The sequence below is a fragment of the Melospiza georgiana genome, chromosome 16 (genome assembly GCF_028018845.1).
Source record: "Melospiza georgiana isolate bMelGeo1 chromosome 16, bMelGeo1.pri, whole genome shotgun sequence".
Lineage (NCBI taxonomy): Eukaryota > Metazoa > Chordata > Aves > Passeriformes > Passerellidae > Melospiza > Melospiza georgiana.
In genome coordinates, this window is record NC_080445.1 from 13823040 (window position 1) to 13844309 (window position 21270).

At 50.3% G+C, this 21270-nt stretch overlaps 1 protein-coding gene across 1 annotated transcript; it reads left to right on the forward strand.

Moving 5' to 3' along the window:
• Positions 1-871: 871 nt before the first annotated feature.
• NAA60 (N-alpha-acetyltransferase 60, NatF catalytic subunit) lies at positions 872-20961 on the forward strand. The gene is made up of 7 exons (XM_058035610.1): positions 872-979; positions 11919-12034; positions 13872-14001; positions 15103-15199; positions 17311-17545; positions 18256-18438; positions 18780-20961. The coding sequence occupies exons 2-6, from the start codon at positions 11925-11927 to the stop codon at positions 18410-18412; spliced, it is 729 nt and encodes a 242-aa protein (XP_057891593.1). The 5' UTR covers positions 872-979; positions 11919-11924; the 3' UTR covers positions 18413-18438; positions 18780-20961.
• The last annotated feature ends 309 nt before the right edge of the window (positions 20962-21270 follow it).

The following is a 21270-nucleotide window of genomic DNA, read 5'->3' on the forward strand; positions in this document are numbered from 1 at the left end:
TTGGGGGTTCTGGCATTGATTTTGGGGGTCCTGAGGGGATTTTGGGGGTATTGAATCCTCCTGAAGGGTCTGTGAGGAGATCGGGGGGGGGGGTCCCTGAGGGGTTTTGGGGGTCTCGGGTGGGATTTTAGGGGTCTCATGGAGGTTTTTGGGGCTCCCGAGAGGGATTCTGGGGGTCCTGAGTGGAGTTTTTGGGGTCCCAGGGGGGATTTTGGGGGTCCCGAGTGGATTTTTGGGTCCCATGGGGGGATTTTGGGGGTCTCAGGTCCTTCTGTAAGGTCTTTGAGGAGATCGGAGGGGTCCCTTAGGGGTTTTGGTGGTCCCAAGCGGAGTTTTTGGGGTCCCACGGTTGATTTTGGGGGTCCTGGGGGGATTTTGAGGGTCATGGGGGGATTTTGGGGTGCCAGGTTGGATATTTGGGGTTTTGAGGGTCTCGGGGTTGATTTTGGGGGTCCCTGAGGGGGATATTGAGGATTTCGGGGTTGATTTTTGGAGTTCTGAGCGAATTTTGGGTGTCCCTGAGGGGATTTTGGGGGTCCCAAGTGGAGTTTTTGGGGTCCCAGGGGGGATTTTGGGGGGCTCCGGTTGGAATTTGGGGGTCCCGGGGTTGATTTTCGGGGTTCTGAGCGAATTTTTGGTGCCCCTGAGAGGATTTTGGGGATCCCGGGCTGGATTTTGTGGGTTCCGAGGGAGATTTTAGGGGTCCTTGAGGGGATTTTGAGGACGCTCCTTTAATCACCCCTCCCTTTATTCCCGACCCCGTTCCCCGCTCGGCGCCGCCCACGTGGCCTCAGGAGACCTGCGCGCCTCTGTGCGCATGCGCAGTGCCCGCCGTCACGCGTCCCGCAGCCAGCCAATGGGGAGGCGCGTTACTGCGCGGTGCCCGCTTGAGGAAGTGCCGCCGGTGTCCGTGCCCGCCGCTCTCCGTCCGGTTCCGCCGCCCGGGATGTGCTGAGGGCGCGTCCGCCGCCCCTCCCAGGTCAGCGGGGAACGGTCTGGGGGGCGTCTCTGCGCTGGGGAAGGGGGCTGGCCTTGTCATGGCCATTTCTCCCGGCACGGGCCGGGCACGGCGCAGTCGCCATGGCAACCCGGCCCCCCCGCCCGTCGGGTGCGGGGCGCTGGGGATGCGCTCCCGTCCGTCCCGGTAACGGAGAGTTGGCGCCATTGCTGCCGCCCGTCCGTGTCCGTGTCCATCCTTCTCGGCCGGCTGTCCCGGGGAGGGCCGGGCCCGGTGCTCCCGGCCTTGCTCCGGTTGGTTTGTCGGGTGTGTGGAGCCCGCCGGCACTGCTGTGTCCAGGCAGGAGCTGACAGGAGCCATGGACAATCCGCTCTTGTGGCGCCAGATTGTTTCTGTGTCCCGCTGTGTGAGTGTTTATTTCTGTGTCCCGCTGTGTGAGTGTTTAATTGTGGTGCCGGTGTAACCGAGTCCGAGCTCGGCCTGCCCCGTGCCCGTTCCTTTATCCCCACTCTGGTGCTGCAGCAGCTCCCGCCCGTTCTGGGCGATCGTGCTGAGCTCCCGACCCTTGGCCACGCTGGTGTTTGACTCACAGCCACAGAGACAATAAATACCTGCGCCTACCTCAGACCAGACTCTGTGGGATGGATCCTGTTCCCCTCTCTGTTTGTTCTGACAATTCCCAGTGTCCTCCTTTGCTGATGTTCTCGCTGTGAGCGTGGATGCTTTTCCCCCTTGCAGTGCTCAACACAAATTTTTCATCCCTTCAAACTCCATTCCTTTTCTTACCTACCAGCCTACAGTTTCATTGGCTTTTGGCATTGTGGGAGCTTTCTGCAGGTGTCAGTATTTTAGATTTTACCATCCTGGAGGTCTGTGCCCTGTCCCAAAGGATCCTCAGCCACTTTTGCATTTCTGTTCCTCTCCTCTCCCACTGAGCTGTTATGAACCTGCTGAATGGACTCTCTGTTCACTGTGGATTCATCCTAAATGATTTTAATCTAATTAATTCTTGTAATTAATTTATTTTAATCTGCCACAGACTCTCCTTAGTCCAGGTTAGGATCCTCAGAAGTCTTTATGGGAGCATTTTGGGAGCACTAGAGCTTGGTGTGCTTCCAGATTATCCAAGTGAGGTGATAAAAAGAAAACAAACCAAAAGAAAACCCCAAACCCACTGCTGGGTGTGTCCCAGTGTGTAATAATTAACATGTGAGCTCATTTACCAGATGAAGCTGAGCATTTATAAGATAAATCTGATAAAGCTGAGCAGCCTCACCCCCCTCAGCAGCCCTGACAGGGACCAGGCTTTTAAAGCAGGAAGTTTTCTGTTGCTAAAAAATTACTACAAAGTAATTATTTTACATTATGTAAACTGCTCTAATTGGTGTTCCCACACCTGTGGCAAAGGAAGAACCATTTTAGTGCTGCTGAGACAATTTTGTTTTGCTCTTTGAAGCTGCTGCTGTTCCTCTCAGCAGATTGTTTGATAAAACAAATCTTGTGTCTGACTCGTTGGGAAGTGGCTGTGCTGGGAATGCCTCTGAAAACCTGTGGCATTTTAAATTTTCATTTCTTTTCCCAAAGCAGTGTCACCCATCCTGGCTCCTGCTGTCCACACTGGGGCTGGGTGTGATGAAACTTTGTGGGAGCTGCCAGTGGAATTCACAAAATGCTCTTTAGCTTTTAACAGAGCATCTACATTTATTTTTAATGACACAGTCTGCTGCTTCTGTATTTTCTGGTGTTATTTATTTCCCAGTAAGGATGATCTTTGTTTGGGGAGGGGTTTTCCTCCTGGAGGAGGGATTTTGGGGGCTGTTCTGAGTGCAGGGCTTGGGCCAGTGAGCTCTGTGAGTCAGTGTGGGCTCAGCCTGCAGCTGATGGGAGCTGGTGCTGCCCCCCAAAGCCCTTCTGTCATTTCCTGCCCCTGCCCCAGCCCAGGCACTCCCAGGGGATCCACGGGGAGGCTGAGCCTGACTCAAGTGCCAGCACTGCTGGGAATGCCTGAGGAGTTCCTGCTGCAAACTCCGGCACTGCCTGGCAGGGCTGAGTCACAAATGCTGCAGCTCTGCCCTGCTGCTGCTCCCAGGGCAGGGATTCCCTCCTCTGACCTGCTCAGAACCAACTCCTGGTCAGGGTGACAGCAGAAAAATCTGCCTCAGATCTGCACCTTGGCTGCAGTCTGGGGAACCAAGTGCTGTTCAAACCCAAAACTCAGAGTGGGATCACTGCTCCCTCCCTGTCTCTGACCTGTCTGGGGGCTTTAAAAAGACTTTGCAAAAAAAAACACCTCAAAAAGTGTTGCAAAAAATCTTTCTGAGCTTCAAATTTCACTCTGTCCCCCCACACACTTCCCTCCCTGCAGACAGGTAGGAACAGGAGCTGCTCAGTTTTCCAACATCAGCTTTTAACAAAGTTTTTAATTTCTGCTTCTCAGCTTATTGCTGTGGCTGTCAGGGCAGGCAGCTGTGCCAGAATCCATTTTAAATGTTATGAGGTTAAAACAGCAGCAGTGGAGTTGTTGAGTTGAACCTGAGAGTGTCATGCTTGGAAAAAGGAAAGGGGAAAGGGGAAAAAGGAAAGGAGAGGGGAAAAAGGAAAGGGGGAAAAGGAAAGGAAGCCATTTGAGCTCAAATTTTAAAGTCAGAATCTTGGAGATCTGTTAACTTTGGGGCACTTGTGTGACAGCTGAGGAAGGAATGTTCTTTTCAAGCTTTTTCAAATGTGTTTTATCTGAAAGCCCTTGTTTGCAGCAAGCTCTGGGCAGCTGTGCTGGTGTCCCCTGTGAGGGTGGAGGGTTTGGGTTCTGCTCCATATTGAGGACAGTGCAGGAAATGGAGGCAGCCTCACATTCCCCTCCCCAGGGCTTTGCATTTCTGGCTGTTTCTCAGTCACTGCACACATTTTCTGTGTGGTTTTTATTCTAATTCAGAAAGGGCAGCGGGCCTGCAGGTGTGATGGATTGTTTGGGGATTTTTTTGTTTGTTTTTTGGAGGAAAAGGAACCTTGCTGTGTATTAAATCTCCCCTCCAGCCAAGCTTGTTTCCACTGTGCCTCTTTTGTGACCCCTGGGTTTGAACTCCCCACTGTCTCAAAGCAGATTTTCTCTTCCTCTTCTTAACAAGAAAAGATTTAACAGCAAAACCCTCTTAGAGATTCTTGTTTGCCATTGCCCAGAGGAATTGCTGGATCTGGGGCAGCAGGAAGGCAGGCCCTGTGCAGAGTTTGCTTTAAAGACACTTCCTTTGGGGACTGGCTCCTGTGAAATCCACAGCTCCAGTCATGTTTCCAGAGCTGTGAGGTGAAAGAACAGCCCAGAAAGTGACCCACATACAAAACATTCATGATTTCTGGAAGTCTGACAAGTCCAGCTCTGAGTGTGCAGAAGATCAGGGGTATAACAGGATTTTCACTAACAGTAAGTGTTCTTTATTTCTAATAAATAACCACTGCTTGCTACACAGGTAGGAGTACATTCTGCCTTCTCACCTTTTAATTTCCTTTTGGGGACTGTTTCAAATCCTGATCCTTCATGGCAGGAGGCCAGAGTGTTAATGGCAGTGATTCTGGGTGCTTGGCTTGGAGGCTTTCAGTGCTGTGCTGTGCACACCTCGCTGAGGGCAGAGTGGAAAATTGTGTGGAGCTCTAAACAAGGCACAAATATGGTTTTAGAATGGTGTTTTCAGCATTTCAGAGCTGAGGAAAAATACTCTGAGCTGTCTGGGGTGAATCTTTTGGAGGAGGGCTGATTGCCAGGAGGGTTTTCCCAGCCTGTGTGACAGTGCTGCCTTGCTGCCTGTCAGTTCAAGGTGCTCTGGCCAAGCTCTTGTAGCTGCTCCACACGAGGAGGGTGTAAAATCCAACTGTGTTTGGTGTTAGGTGGGAGTCTGAAATCACAGCAGAGCTGAGCACAGTGATGGATCCAAATCCAGGTGCCTGTTCCTGGTCTCTGTGTGCACAGGTTGAAGCCTGCTTTGCTTCCTACAAAATTGACTTTTTTATCTATCCAATTGTTACACTTTGGGCTCAGTTCTGTGTATGCTCCTGCCATGCTGGTCTGGCTCTCTCAGGAGATTTTATTCTTTATTAATTGGCTCAGGACACCTGACAGTTCACTGGTGCAGATGTCTCATCTCAGCCCAGGGTTACCCCAGGTTTTCAGCTGTCCTCACAACACCCTGAGCTCACTGGGTGTTTCCAGCCTCCACTGTGGGGTGCTGTTCAAGCACACTGCCCCGGGTGGATTTACTGGACAAGAAAGTCCAGGCACTGGCAAGCTCCTTTCTCCAGAGTGATGTCCCCAGGAGAATCCCATGAGTGTTTGGGGTGTGCTTTGGGGCAGATGGGATCCCCATGGCAGGGCTGGATTAACCTGCTGTGTTCCTCATGTGCCAGGGCAGTTTTCTACACAGGAAGAAGCTGCTATTGAAGGAATTTAAATATTGAGGAGCTCCAATATTGAGCTGGTGCACACCCCTGAGTGACCTGGGGTTCATGAGGGGCTTTGAGGCTCAGTGCTTTTGATTCTGCTGGAAAAGGCAGAGAAACAGGGATCAAAAGGTGTTCTGGCTGTTGTGAGGTCCCATAACCAGAGCCTGCTTCCCCCACAGTGCTGTGTGTGTGTTTGTCAGACCAAGGCACAGAGTTTTGTCCCACATTTCTCATTAAGAATTTCACTCACTCCAGAGCAGGGGATGAAGTGCTGGCAGTGCAGGGCAGCTCTCCTGTGGGATGGAGGTGAAACAATCAGTGCCCAGTGTGTGACCACGGGCTCCAGGCTCTGTGGGTTTTGTAACAAAGTGGGGATGAGGGGAGCTCTGCCCTGTGGGGTTTGTGTGCTGCCTGTCCCACATGAGCCCATGGGCACTCCTAGAAGGAGCAGGAGCATTCCATGGCTTAGCAGAGTGTCACAAATGCCCTGGCAGGTGTCCTTGCACTGCAGAGCTGGGGGTGTTGGTGCAGGCAGCACATTTGATACCCCAGCTTCCAGCTGTGCCTTTAGATCCAAAGGGACTGCTCTGATTGCAGGCAGGGTGAAGAGATTTGCTCCTCACTGACATTGTGTGGGTCTGAGCAACCTGATCTAAGTTGGGTTAACCCCAAAGGGTCTTTCCAACCTACATTTCTTTATTCCATGACTGTACTTGAAGTAGTACTGAGAAACTGTCAAGCCAAGTATTTAAATATCTTTAAAAATTTGGCTCCTGTTGCTTGGATAACATTGTCCTAAGTCCTGGAAGTGCCTCTTTGAGATTTTTGGTGATGAATCCAGGATGTTTTGAAATGCAGTTGCACTTTCATTGTATTAAATGAAAGGAGCTTGGTGACAGAGCTGTGTGTGTGGAACATTCCCTGTGAGACCAATAACCTAAAAACACAGTAAGCTGAAAATGAAATGCAGCAGGGAAATCTCTACTGCTTTGTGGAATTAGGCTGCTTCAGACTGAATGGTTTCATGTAAATCAAATCCCCAGTGCCAGACAGCACAAGGTAGAGAGACTTAGAGCTGTGAAAATTCCTGCTCGTGTTCTGGGAGATAACAGCAGGTTTGGGTGCTGTGGTGCTCAGTCACAGCTACAATCCTGCATTTGGGTAGCTTTTAGATTCTCTCTGGGCTATGTTTGATCCTATTTACTTACAAGTGACTGAGGATGTCAAATGGTATTAATTTTTCTTTCCTGGCAATGTTGTGTTACTGGGATGTGAGGCCTGTCCAGATGGTGACTGGAGCTGCAAACAAGGATTTGGTGGTGACGCTGCAGCAGCACCTCTGCTGTGAGGGCACAGGGAATCCACCTCTGTCCCTGTGTGCAGGGAATGTCTGTAAAGTGAAACAGAGGCCCTGTGACGTGCCCTACAGGAGCTGCCAGGACAGGCAGCCCTCCCTGTGCCCCGTGGGTTGTTTGGTGTCACAGCCCCTTCGTGGGGTGTCCTTGGGAGAGACTGCAGAAACTTAATCTTTTCCTTCTGTGCAAGGATAGCAGATAATCCTTAATAATCCAGCAAAGTGAATGCTTTGAATTCCTGAGGGTGAAAATCTTCATCCTGAGGATCTGCACTGTTTAATGTTGGGGGTGCTGGCTGGGGGTGCCTTGGGGACAATTATTGGCACCCTGAATTATGGCACCCGTTTGTAAACACCCACAGCCTGCCAGGCCTCCTCTTTATTCTCCCCTGCAGCTCTGCTGCTTCCTGTAGGATGAATTGATCTCAATTAGCTTTTAAATAAAGTAAAAGCTATTGATGGACTTCGATCCAGCTTTGTTTCTGCAAGTGAAGAAGATTCCTTCACTTTGGTTTTTGTGTGAACACTAAATTTAAAGTCAATACATCCCTAACTGGGAATTAACGTTGTAAACAATCCTAGTTATTATTTGTTTGACTTTAGTCAAACCAAGATTACCTGGCTTTTATTCTGCTAGGAAATTCAGTGATATTTGTTGCTAGATGATAAAATTTTTATGTGGGAATTTCATGAGTTTATCTGCTTGGAAGCTGAAGTCAAAATAAAAGTTAATGAAACCAACATCTTGTTCACTGGTGAAATCCATCTCATTTTTGCAGGACACACAAGGCAGAAACATTGTTAAAACATGTCTAACAGTGCTGAACAATGGAAATCTCAACTTGTAGAACCACTTGGCCAGGTTTTTGTAGGTTTGGAAGTGCTGAAGGGATTTTCAAACACATTTAAGCAGCTGTCTGCCAAAGCATCAGGCTTTATCCCTCATTGAACACTGTGCTGGTTCTGTATGGCTGCCTGTCTCTCTAGAAGTGTGATCTTATGTACATTTTATTATGATTTTTTTTTAATAGAGGAGCTCTAAGAGGGAGTGAAACCCTCCTGCTCTCGAGAAAAGTTCGAGCTGAGGTGTCTCAGCTGTGAAGCATCTGCTCCATGTTATGAACTGTTCCTGCAGCTGCCTCTAAACAAGAGCTGCTCCCTGTCCGTGGCCTCAGGAGGTGCTGGTGGTGGGGATGACTGTGAAATGCTGTTCTTTAGCTCATTACAGCTTGTGGATGCCAAAGATTCATGACATGATTTTTAAACAGCAAGTTCAGGCCTCACAAAGTACTTTAATTTTAAATTATGCGTCAACTTGGCTTATTTAGTGATGCATTTACTATTTCTTTTCATCCAGCTTCCATTACTGCCTAATATTTGTCATAAGAATTTCCCAGGCTACCCAATACACTTGAGGCCAAAACATTTTGCTGGATTTGTTTCAATAGAGCAAGGCAACAAACTAGTCAAAATGCTTACAACTTTTATGCTTTCATGTATTTTTGAAATGAATTTGTAATGCATTAATGTCTGCAGGTTTTAGGTAAGAAAGGGAATTAATGCTCAGTTTCTATTCTGCTTGCTCCTGACTGCAGTGTTTTGTGAGGCTGTCCTCAGAGCTTTCCCAAATGTTTATCTGCACTATCCCTTTGTAACCATGAAATGTTCAATAAAATATTAAATGCTGGCTCATTTTCTAATCCTCCTGAACAAGTGCTTCCTGCTTGGACAGAAGGTGAGGTCACTGTGCCCCCAGGAGGGGACAGTGGGTGACATTGGTCATGTCCTCCCAGACCGGGGCCAGCATGTGAACCAAAGGCTGATACCTGAGAAAAAGATATTAAAAGATATTAAAAGAAATGAGATAACTTCACTTTGGCTTTCCCAAGTGGCCATGGACACCTTGAATTAGCCCCATGCCCCTGGAGCCTGCATTTGGCTGCACAGGAGCCACCCTTTGTCTCAAGGTCAGAACTTGTGTTGTCGGTGTTGCTGCCTCTAAACCCCTAAAGGCCCTTTTCCCTTCCAGGGATTTGTTTTACACTGATACTGGGTTTTGGTTTATTTTGTGCTTTCAAACATGTATTTTGTCCTCTTAAGCTGACTCTGAAGGTGCTCATTGGGTCACTGTGTTGGCTGAGCCTTGAGTTGAGGAGTTTGTGCTGAGGGCAGCGTTGCCACAGGCTGTGCCCAGGGCCAGGTCTGCTCTTGGGGCTTTTTCCAGGAATCCAGCAGAGCCAGAGGCTGTCACCTGGGCATGAAGGGAATTGATTTGTCTGGAATTTCTTCTCTCTTGATCACAGCAGCCACTTGCCACAGCTCCTCCAGCAGCAGTGACACCTGGCCAGGAGGAAGGGACACAGCTCTGCTCTCCTGACCCCCAGGGCAGGACACAGTGCCAGATGGGTGTCCCAAATGTCCTTTAAATGTGCTGGAGCATCTGGATGAGTCCCTGCAAACACAATCAGCCGTGGGAGTGTGAATTTGAGGGGAGGGGGATTATCCTGTTCAACAAAACAGCCATGGATTATTTGATGGAGGCTGGCTTCAGCTCCAGGATAATGTGTAATGCTTGCCCAGCTCTTTGAGAACATGGTGTTAAATACACATGGACTAATCCTCACAGGAATGTGTCCTGTGCTGCTCTGCCTTTTCTACTCATTAGCAAAACCATGGCTCTGGCATGGTGGTTTCGTTTCTCTCTGATTTATTAATGCTGAGAAGGGGAGTTCCCTTATAGGAGCACTGAAACTTTGCAAGGAAAACAATCCTGTGGTGTCACAGCTCTGAAATGGCTTAGCAGGGCTGAGACTGGGCTCCACAGCATCCAGAACCAGTGGTGGGGTCAGATGAGCCTCAGCCAGAAAATGTTTGTCCTTCTTCCTTCAGGGTCCCATGGGGTGAAGCTGAGGCTTTTAAAAGGTCACCAGAGGCTGGGGATGGGGAGTGTGCACCACTGGGACAGGATACAGATTCCAAGTCTGGCCTCTGAGGGATTGAGCCAGTTCTGGGAGTGTGAAAGGAGATTTGAAGGCAGCAAGGAGGGAGTGCAGGTTGTGAAGGGGCTGAAGTTGTTCTGAAACTGGCACCTGGGCTGACTGTGAATGCTGTGGGCTGCTCAGTAAACAGGCTGGGAAATAGCTGTGATGCTTTTTAAGGAATTCTTTGGAGAGGAACAAGGGATCCATTTCTGTACAGAGTGACTGGAACTGCCAGAGTAGAATCACAGAATATGCTGAGGGGAAGGGACCCATCAGGATCACCGAGTCCAACTCCAGGCCCTGCACAGGACACCCAGGGAATCTCACCATGTGCTTGAGAGCTTGTCCAAGTGAGTTTAGTAACTTTATAAATTATAATTAATTGCTAAATTGTAAGTTTGGCAACCTAAAATTGCCCAAAGTGGCAGTTGTAACTTTGCCAGTTACAATATTTGTGTGGAAGCTGCTCAAATGGCACATGCAGTCCAAAGGGGAGTGTGTTTAAATCTGTTCCCCTTGAGCACTGGAGAGCTGAGCATCCCTTTTCACAGGAGGGCATAGACAGACACTGCTCTGTGCAGCTTTTCCCTTATAACTTGGCACTTTGAAACCAAGACTTGAGAGCCTTAAAACTGGGAAAAGAAGGTAAAAATTTTAAGTGATTTATTTTTGTTAAGGGCAGTGGCTTTGGGTTTTTTAATTTGCATCCTGGTCTGGTTCTTTTACCAGGGAGGGTCGGGGTGAGAGAGATGAAGGAAACAACTCCTCCTGTCTCCACTCACCTTGTCTGTCTCATGTGGGGCTTTGCCATGCCCAAAATGTGTTCTCCAGTCATCCCTCAGTGCTGCAAATGCTTTTACAACCACTTTAGCTATCACTTGCTTCTTTCCCTCTGGTGCTTGTTAAAAAAGGCTGAAGACATTGCAGCAAGTGTTGTGTTTGTGCTCAGCACATCGTGGCAGGGCTGTGGAGAAAAGGTGTCCTGGGATTTCTGTGTGTGAGTGCTCTGTGCTGGGCTGGGAGGAGTTGGGCGCTCAGAATGAGGGGAAGTGAAACTAGATCTCATTTCACCAGCGTAGGTTAAACGAAATGAACATTTTAAAGAGATGGAATCCTCTGTGTATGTGCTCACTGGAGATGGCAGGGTTGTGCAAGAGGACTTTCTAAACGTTCCCCTAGCAGTGCTTCCTTTTTAAGCTGTTTGTTCAGGTTTGTTTTAACAAAATGTTGGTGCTGCACGGACATTTGAAGAGCTCCATGCAACATAAGGTACACTTGGCAGGCTGTTGGCTCATTTAATTTGGAAGGGCTGTGGCCACGTGCTCCTCACACACAGAGCCACCAGCCTGTGCTCCTGGGGGTCAGCATGTGCCTGGATCTGGGGCTGAAGGGATGCTCAGGCTCAGCTGGGAGCCGGGCTTGCCACTTTTACACAACTTTGAGGTCAATATTTCTGTGTTTTGCTTCATCTCCCCTGAAAACTCAGTTTCCTGGGAAATCCATTTCTCCCGGAGAGCTGCAGGTGGTGCTGTGGATCAGGCCCTGAGGTGATGCTGATCCCTGGAGGTGCTGTGGGATCAATCCCTGGAGGTGCTGTGGGATCAATCCCTGGAGGTGCTGTGGGATCAATCCCTGGAGGTGCTGTGGGATCAATCCCTGGTGGTGCTGTGGGATCAGGTCCTGGTGGTGCTGTGGGATCAATCCCTGGTGGTGCCGTGGGATCAATCCCTGGAGGTGCCGTGGGATCAATCCCTGGAGGTGCTGTGGGATCAATCCCTGGTGGTGCTGTGGGATCAGGTCCTGGTGGTGCTGTGGGATCAATCCCTGGTGGTGCTGTGGATCAGCCCCTGTTGGATCAGCCCCTGGGGGTGCTGTGGATCAGCCCTGGATGTGCCGTGTCCCGGCTCTCCCCGTGTCCCAGCCGTCCCCGTGTCCCAGCTCTCCTGTCTCCCCGTGTCCCAGCCGTCCCCGTGTCCCAGCCCTCCCTGTGTCCCCGTGTCCCAGCTCTCCTGTGTCCCAGCCGTCCCCGTGTCCAAGCTCTCCCGTGTCCCGGCTCTCCCTGTGTCCCGGCTCTCCCCGTGTCCCCGTGTCCCAGCCGTCCCCGTCTCCCAGCTCTCCCCGTGTCCCGGCTCTCCCTGTGTCCCCGTGTCCCACCTGTCCCCGTGTCCCAGCTGTCCGTGTTTCCTCCCCGCAGGCGTGAATGACAGAGGAGGTGCCGCCGAGCGCCCTGACGGATGTGACCCTGCGCCTGCTGTGCCACGATGACATAGACACGGTGAAGCAGCTCTGTGGAGACTGGTTCCCAATCGAGTACGTGCTGCTCTGGGGACAAAGGGGACAAAGGGCTGAACCTGCGCTGCTCCAGCTCTGGGCAGCCTCAGGGCAGCAGCAGGGTGGGAATCTTCTGTGCACTGTGCTTAAATAACTAAAACAAAAAAAAAATCCCTAAACTATATATTTTTTCTTTTTTTCTCTTTTCTTTAAACCTTTTTATACCTACTCTAAACTAAACACCCAAAAAGCCACCAGCAACTCACACCTGTAACCCACCAAACCAAACCTAAACCACAACATTTTCAACACCAAAAAAATAATAAAAAACTAAAGAAACCAAACTACAACAAAAAACCTCTTTCTAAATTTATAATCTCTTTTAAAACAGCAAAAATGATATTATAATATTATTTAAATCTCATTGTTTAATAAATTTATTTATTAGCTATTAAATATTATATTAAATTTACATTAAATTTAATATAATAGCTTAAATATTAATATTTAATTAATATTTAAGCTATTATACTAAATTTAATGTAAATTTAATATAATATTTAATAGCTAATAAATAGCTATTATATAGCTATTTATTAGCTATTAAATATTATATTAAATTTACATTAAATTTAATGTAAATAAATTTAATAGCTAATGTAAATAAATGTAATAGCTAATAAATAGCTAGAAATAGCTAATAAATATTTAATATTTAAAGTTAAATACTGATATTTAATTTAAATATTAAATATTACATTAAATTTCTAATCAACAAAATAATTTTTCCACTTTTCTCCAAAAAAATATTTTCTCCCAAACCAATTACAAAAACCAAACAATTAAATCTACTTTCCTAAAAAAAAAAAACTTTAAAAATTCTCTCCAAAATTTACCCTAAACCAAAACAAATCCATGTATTGGTGCCCAACATGGGTCCTTTAGTCCAAAGTCCTTTGCTGCCTGTACTGGAGTGATCAGAATCTTCCAGTGTGCACATTTGGGCAGGAGAATGGGCTCTGTCATTAAAGGGATGGATCAGCTTCTTGAGAAAGGCTGAGTGAGGAGGGGAAGGGCAACACCTGCAGGAAAAAGGATCCCTGTGCTTGTGGAAGGAATTTGTGTCCTGGATCCTGGGGCTGGGGCAGCACCCTCAGGGCTGAGCTGGGCTGGCACAGAGCTGGTCCTGAGGCTGCTCTGAATCCCCCGGGGAGCTGAGCCCTGCTCCTCCCCTGCTGCTGCTCTCAGCCTGCCCCAGGGAGCTCCCCACACCCACATTTGGGCAATGCCCGTGGCTGCACAGGCACAGGAGCTTTTTTGGGGGACACTGACACATTTCTGGCCTAAAGCATCCAGGGAAAGCACAGCTCTAGACTTCATGGATTTTTAACTTTAGCTTCATAGAGAATTCTAGCAGATTGTAATTAAGATTGAATAAAATGTAACAAATCAGCAAAAGCATTTATAATGTTTTGAGTTTGTAGATTTCTTTTAAAGGCAAGACATGCTGAACTCTCATTTGGAAATAAATGAACATACAGTAGTTTCCTTTAGTAGCTGCAGAAGGAGGAGGAGAACTGGAGGCTGGTGGTGTGATGATTTTTTTTTTTCCTATCAATATGCAGCATTTTTTTTTTTACTTGTGTATCAAATTAATGAGATCCTTACACCCTTAGATGAGGGCAGATGGATCTTGCATTTAAAAATAACTTGCTAAAGATGGATGTGAAAGCTCTGGGCAAAGGCTGTAAGATGAAAATGTGATTTTCTTATCAAGGCAGGAGGCCATTACATGAAAGAACCTCCTAAAGGGGTTGCAGTGGCTGTTCCCATGGGCTTTGCATGCCCAGACTTTGGTGTCTGTGGTTCCTTCCAGGTACCCTGACTCATGGTACCGAGACATCACTTCCAACAAGAAGTTCTTTTCCCTCGCAGCCACCTACAGAGGCTCCATCGTGGGGATGATCGTGGCAGAGATCAAGAGCAGGACCAAGGTGCACAAGGAGGTGTGTGACACCCTGGGCTCCAGCAGCACAGAACCCACCCCCTGCCCTGGGGAAAGGGGATGGATCTGTTTGGGGTGGGGTTTTCCTGCCCTGTTCAGACACCTGGTCTGAGTTCATGCCAGCAGTGAGGCTCACACTGGTTTCCAGCTGATGGAGCAGGGCTGAGGGGCTGTGTGGTACCACAGAGGCTCCTCCTGCTGGGGCCTCTGGAGAGCTGAGGGATCAGATCCTGCAGGATAATCCCTGGCCATGGCTGCTGTAGCTGGGGGAGCACAAAACTCTTTTTTTCATAAGAGCTTCCTTAGCTGTAGTGGGTGAGTCACTCTGGTGACTTCCTGCAGAAACTCCTCCCTGTCCCTAGCCCTGAGGGGAGCTAACCTGTCTGCAGAGAGCTTGGGCTTCAGAGATAACAGGGCTGGGAGGGCAGGAGAGAGGGAAAGAAGAGATGGTCAGTGAAGACAGCATGGGAGAAGAGCACTAAAAACAGGCAGGGGCAGTGCAGGGAGTGCCTAACTCCTCCTGGATGTAACTCAGTGATGTGGTTAAACAATAACCCAACATGCACAGAGCAGCACATGGGTCTCTTCACCTCAGCTGGCTGGCTTCATCTCAAAGCTCATCACAGTCAGAAGCTGCATCTTCAGCAACTTCTGCAAAAGGCTCTTGTTCCAGACCAGCTGAAAGCCAAGGGTTTATTCAGGCACTGCTCTGGGCAGCTGGGGCTGTGGAATGTGCTCCTTGTCCTCCCCAGCTGACACAGCTCAGGTGCAGCTTGCAGCCACAAGGACTTGCTGGGTTGATCTAAACCCTGCTGGGTGGCTCCAGAGCTGGCACTTTGAGTCCTTCTGGTAAAGAAAGCAAACATGTTCTGTCCCTAAACCCAAGCATGGTTTGTGTTCTGCCTCTGGGAGGATGATGTGAAAATGAGAATAGCTCCATGATTGGATATTTTAACTTCCATCCCAAAAGCTCCAGCTAAGAGTTCAGTTAAGAGAAGTTTCCTGCTTCAGCCTTGTTTTCAGGTGTTCCAGTGCAGGGTTGTTGCTTTCTCCTGTGCCTCCCCAGGTACCCTATTAAAAAACCTGTCCTATCTCTATGCAGGATGGAGATATCCTAGCTTCCAATTTCCCTGTGGACACTCAAGTTGCTTACATCCTAAGCCTTGGAGTGGTGAAGGAGTTCAGAAAACATGGAATAGGTAAGATGCTGCTCAGTGCCAGCTCTTGGTGCATTTGCCAGGGGTGGCTGAAGGAGCTCCAGTACCTCCCTGCAGTGTCCCTGAGGGAATGGGAAAGGGTTACCTGTGCCTGGTACCACCAGGTGGGGCAGTGCAGGTGCACGGGGAGCTTTTTACTGGTGTGGACACAACACAATGTGCAAATATTTCCACAGAGCACAGGCCTTTGTCAGTCCTGTTCCCAGGGGCCAGCTGAGCACACCAAAAACTCACACTGGTGCTGCTGAGAGTGTCTGAAAGTGGCAGAACTTCACCCAGAAGCAGGGTTTGAAATTATTTTCATTCTGGGTCTCAGCAGTCTGATCCCTGAGGCAGAAAAGAGCTGCTTTTAATCTTTCATCTTCAACAGATATAACAAACTGTGAGAAAACCACAAAGGGAACTGGAAAATAGTGTAACTTGTGCCTGATTAGATCTCAAATGTACAAGTCAGCTCTGAATGTCTGCTGCCACATGCAACTTTCCTGCAGCCATTTGAAATCCTGGAGTCTGAAAGGTTTTCCTCTGTTTAGATCAGTTGAGTTCTGTCACCAAGTGCTGCCCCTGTGGTGCCATTTCAGGCAGGATGTGCATCTCTGACCTGCAGAAGGGAATGGGCCACGTTTGGCAGTGCACATGGCTGTAACTCAGCACTTCCAAATCCTCCCTTCTCCCCCAGGCATGTTTGGAGAGGGATAAACTTAGAGGATACATAAAAACATTACCACAGAGTCCTTGGTGAGAGCAGTGTTTAAACCTTCCATTAAAATGCCTCTGGAGACAATTTTCCAGTACAAAGAAGAAAGTGGTAGCACAGAATGATCACAGAAGCTGGTAAAGAGGTCTTTCTGTAAAACTATGGTGGTTTCAGTCTCCTCCTGATATCCAAATAGTATTTTCCCCCCCAGTTCTATCTTGCTGGAATTTTCTCCTTTCAGAGTCAGTATTTCCTGTATCCATTCCATCTGCACAGCATGTTGCTGTGCTCTCTCAAAAACTTTGAGCTTGCACCTGTAGCAACACAACCTATAAAAAGCTGCTGCTGCCTTTTCTGACCTTTCTCTTGACTTTTCCTGGCGGTGTTTGAAGCTGTAGCCTTTCATGCAGGAGGCTTTTCACTCCAGCCATGCTTCTGAGCACTAAAGCTCAGATTTGCTCTGATTTTTGTAAAAAAAGTTTGGTTTTTAGTTCTCTGCTGTTCTTAAACCACAGGACAGCTGGATGTCTGTGAGGTAGAAGATTAGAATATTTTATAACAAAATTGAACTGCTCTGTTGTTGATGTCTCTGTGGTTTTTTTGGTCTTGGCTGATACAGAGTCTCACTAAGTATCAAGAAAATGTGAAGTCAGTGCTGTTCTGAAATCCTGTGGGTGCTCCAGGGAGTCCTGCAGGCCCTGGGGATTGTGAAACAGCAGCAGCCATCTCCCCTGTGTGTTAGTCAGGCTGATTCTTCAGCCTGGTGTTTCCACTCCTGCTGGAAGAAGCTCCCATGCAGGTTCTGCTGGGTCCTTCATGTTGAGGTGGTGTGGGTGAACCCCAGGTTGTGTCTCTTGGGGCTGGATTATCCTCTGTACCTCCTCTGGGTTTTCCTGCTGGCTGCAGCAAATCCAGGCTGGATGAGGCTGTCTCCACTCCCCCTTAGAAGGTATCTTAAAACCCCAGCAGTTCTTAGATTTTGGTTCAAGCTCAGCAGACACAATACAATAACCTGCTTGTGAAGTCCTGTTTTGACTCTGCTGTATCAAATGGCTTTAAAATAAATACATGTATGGGGTGGAGCTGATACCATTGAAAATGAGTCACTGACCTTCCCCAAAGCCAGTTCTCTGCTGGGGATGAGCAGCATTGGCAAAATTCTGCCTCATCCTTGTGGTTATTGAGTCAGAGGTTTGTGTCTTTAAAATCTCTGGGTTTTGAAGCCATGCTCATAGGTGAGACCATGTATGAAAACCATGTGGAGGGTCCTGTGAGAACTGGGTGGGGTTTGGGGTCTCCAGGTGTTCCTGATCAGCAATCCCTGGTGCAGCAGGGCTCAGCTGACGGTCCCTGGGGCTGCACACACACTGTGATCCTGCTGCCTTCCCTTCAACAGGTTCCCTCTTGCTTGAGAGCCTGAAGGATCACATCTCCACCACTGCCCAGGACCACTGCAAAGCCATCTACCTGCACGTGCTCACCACCAACAACACAGCAATAAACTTCTATGAGAACAGAGACTTTAAGCAGCACCACTACCTGCCCTATTACTACTCCATCCGAGGGGTCCTCAAAGATGGCTTCACCTACGTCCTGTACATCAACGGTGGGCACCCACCCTGGACAATCTTATATCCTTTCCCTGCAGGCTGCTGAGAGAGGCCAAACCTGCTTTGGGTTAACAGCAGAGTGTGGGTAGATGTGGGAACTGAAACCTGCTCAGGTGTGGGTTTATCTGCAGCTGGAAGGAAGGAGATGTTAGAGTTATTTGATGTAGGGTGGTTGGAGCAAGTTGGATGCCAGTGACAGTGAGTGCTGGTGTTAGGCCAAAGTTCTGGGTGTGCTTTGGCTTGTAGGGTGCAGGATTTAGCCATGAACAGGGCAGAGAAACCCTTGGTCCTGTTTCCTGTGGCCTGGGATCCCCTGTGAGCCTGGGCTGGCCTGGATCTCAGCAGGCTGCTCCCACACTGACTTAGGGGATTTGTTTCAGGTCAAGGGATCATGGAGAAGAAACTTGATCCTTCCTGGGTGTAGCTGGTCAGTTCCAACCTTGCTGGGCAGGGGGATGGATTGCTCTCCTCACAGGATCTTCTGTGGAGTGCAAAGGGAACTGCCCAGAGGAGGTATTTCCTGCAAGCTGGAGCTGCCATTCCCAAACTGCCATCCTTTACAGGGCAGAGCTGCTTTTGACAGAAAGGTGGAGGCAGTGATTGCAAGGAGCAGACCTGACTGAGCTGAGCAGCTTCCACTGTGTGGGGTCCCTGCAGGCAGGGCAGCTCCAGGAGAGATTGATCTTTGCTGAGTTACAGTGTAAGTGTTGCTGTCCTTAACTGGTGCCCACTGACTACCTACAGCACATTGGCTCCACACTGGCCAGCCTGAGCCCCTGCTCCATCCCCCAGAGGATCTACAGACAGGCCCAGAGCCTCCTGTGCAGCCTCCTGCCCTGGTCTGGCATTTCTGCCAAGAGCAGCATCGAGTACAGCCGGACAATGTGACGGACAGGGGCGCACGGGGAGCGCAGGTGGGTGCTGGGGACAGCTCCTGTCCCTGCCACTGTCCCTGCTGGGACAGCTCCTGGGCTGAGCTCATTGCTGCTGTGGAAGGGTCTGGGCATGGCTGTGCTCCAGCTCAGCCAGCAGCTGAACTGCTGCAGGTTTCATTTAAAGGGATTTAAAATTCTGACCTTGTTTAGTGGAGCCCAAACCCAGCAGCAGCTGGAACCTGCTGTCCCTTTCCCACAGTCCCAGCACAGTGAGTGGAAGCCCCAGTGCTGCCAGTGTCTGACATTTCCAGGACAGTGGCTCCCCAGCACACCTTCCCTAAGTGTTTCCCTAAAACATCTGCCCTCTTTTCTTCCCACAGGATTGATTCTCCTTCCACCTGACACCCGGCTCTGCACTGGTTCCAGTGATGACAGCTCTTGGCCGGTGACCCAGCCCCCGGACGGGACTCCCTGTTCCTCAGGGCCTGACCTTTGGTAGAACTTCACCCTTGGGGCTGCAGCCCCGGCTCCCAACGTGGGCGGGGCAGGCCGGGCCGGGCGGGCCTCGGGTGTCACACTCGGTGTGCCCTGGGTGTCACCACTTGGTGTGCTCTGGGTGTCACACTCGGTGTGCCCCGGCTGTCACACTCGGTGTGCCCCGGCTGTCACACTCGGTGTGCCCCGGCTGTCACCACTGGGTGTGCTCTGGGTGTCACACTCGGTGTGCCCCGGCTGTCACCACTGGGTGTGCTCTGGTGTCACCACTGGGTGTGCCCTGGGTGTCACACTCGGTGTGCCCTGGGTGTCACACTCCGTGTGCCCCGGCTGTCACCACTGGGTGTGCTCTGGTGTCACCACTGGGTGTGCATGCTGCACTGTCCCCGCCTCTCCCCTCGGTCTGCTCCTCCCATACCCGCGATCGATGTCGGGGGTTCAGCTGCTGCTCCCGCTCCATCCACAGCTGCTGAGAGCAGCCGCAGGGGGTTCATGGGTCTGCACTGAGGAACCACTGAAATGGACTGGGAGAGCCCAGCTGCCCAGAGGCTGCCCTTGCAGCTGGGGCAGGGCAAGGGAGGGATGGGAATCATGTTTAGGTCCTGCCACATCAGCTGCTGGTGCATCCTGTGGGAACTTCCAGGGAGAGCAACTGCCTCGCGTGAGAACCCACCCAGCCCCACCAGCCCTCTGGAGTGATGTAAAAAGAAGCATATAATTCAGGATGCATAAAGTAGAAGGCAGGGAATGAAATTGCTATTTCATAGTGAAATATATATGTATTATACTGTATAGAACTTTCTGCCTTTGTCCAGGATGGAATGTAGCAGGGGAGGGGAGCTGGGAGTGTAGAGTCTGGTCCAGAGCCCTTCTCCCTTCCTTGGCACCAGGCTGGACTGTGCAGGATCTGGAGGGATGGGATGGGATGTGCACAGCTCCCAGCAGCTTTCCCTTGCTGAGGAAGGTGCCCCAGCTGCTCAGTGTCCTGCCCTGGGCTGTGCTGGGCAGGCTCTCAGTGCCCCTGTCCTGTCCAGGAGCCTCTGGCTGCACTGAGTGTTCCATGTGCAGCCAGGCCAGGGCCCTGCTCTATCCATGGCAAATCCCCCTTCCCTGGCCAAGGCTCTTCCCCTGCTCAGCACCATGTTCCTGATTCCAACCTCATTTTTAACTGGGACTGGAGCAGAGGGATCCGTGCCAGAGCAGGGCTTGGATGGGCTGGCACTGCCAGCTGTGCCAGGGGCTGGGCAGCCCTGAGGGTGACACATGGCTCAGGCTGGGTCTTAGAGGAGCCAACAAGCACCTTGCAGCCTGGGTGGGCACAGGAAGCCCTGTCAGTGCCCAGCCCCGGGGTGGGAGCTCACTGTCTCACTAATAAAAGGATGCAGGAGGTGAGCAGCTGTGAGTGGTGCCAGGCTGGAGAGCAGCTGGCACATTTGGTGTCTGGGAGCAGCACCAGGCTCTTCTGGGAGGGGCTGGTCCTCCTGGGCTCAAAGACAAGGTAAAGGGGTGTTTATGAGGAGTCAGGGCAGTGATGGAAAAGCCCAGCCTGTGAGACCCTCAAGCCCCAAGGTGCCAGGGCTGCCCTCGTGGAGGCCTCTTCCATCCCATGCCATCCCTGGCTCCCCTCTAGTTCAGCAGTGCCAGTGGCACTGGGCAGGCAGCTCCTCCCAGCCCCAGAGCCTCCTCAGGGCCCCTGACACCCTTCCAGCCTCACTTGTTACCAGTTTGGGGTATTTTTGCTTATCCACTTTTCCTTATCACATCTGTTGGTTTAGAGTTTCTTTAGCAGCCCAAGCCTGTTTTTCCTCAGCACTTGCTTTCTCTGGACCAGAATGAAGCCGTTCTCTCCCGACTGCCTGAGGCTGATGTGTGTCTGTGTCCCCAGTTCCTCCCCTGCCCCTCACACAACCCAACTCCACCACTCGAGCACGTTCCAAGGGAGCTGTGACTGGTCTGTGTGTCCTCCTACCACCCTGTCCTGAGGTGTCAGCCCTGTCCCCCCCCTTAGCCCATTATTTATTGAAGAACCTCTCTCTAAACATCTTCAATTAAACCAAACCTCTTTTTTGAGTTGTCTGTCCCTGCAGAGCCTCTGTCTCTGGGCAGCTGCTCGTGCTCTGCCCCAGGGCAGGGTGAGCACAGACCCTTTGGGGCTGGAGGATCCTGGGGGAGCTGCAGGGAGAGGAGGGGGAACAGGGAAAGGGCTGAGCCTGCAGCATGGGTGGGTTTGCCTTGTAGCCCTGTGCAGCTGCAGCACGGGGCCCCTCGCTGGCTGTGCCCACTCCAGCCAGGACTGAGCCCCTCAGGCACAGCCTGTGCTGGGGAGGTGCTCCTGCACCTGGGACAAAACTGCTCCCAGCCCTGCCTGGAGCCCTG

Excerpts from the sequence above, each read along its gene's own strand:
- NAA60 (XM_058035610.1), top strand. The coding sequence starts at position 11,925 with ATGACAGAGGAGGTGCCGCCGAGCGCCCTGACGGATGTGACCCTGCGC. Across the intron at positions 14,002-15,102 it reads GGACCAAGGTGCACAAGGAG|GATGGAGATATCCTAGCTTC; the intron begins GTGTGTGACACC and ends ATCTCTATGCAG. Across the intron at positions 17,546-18,255 it reads CACCCACCCTGGACAATCTT|TGACTACCTACAGCACATTG; the intron begins ATATCCTTTCCC and ends ACTGGTGCCCAC.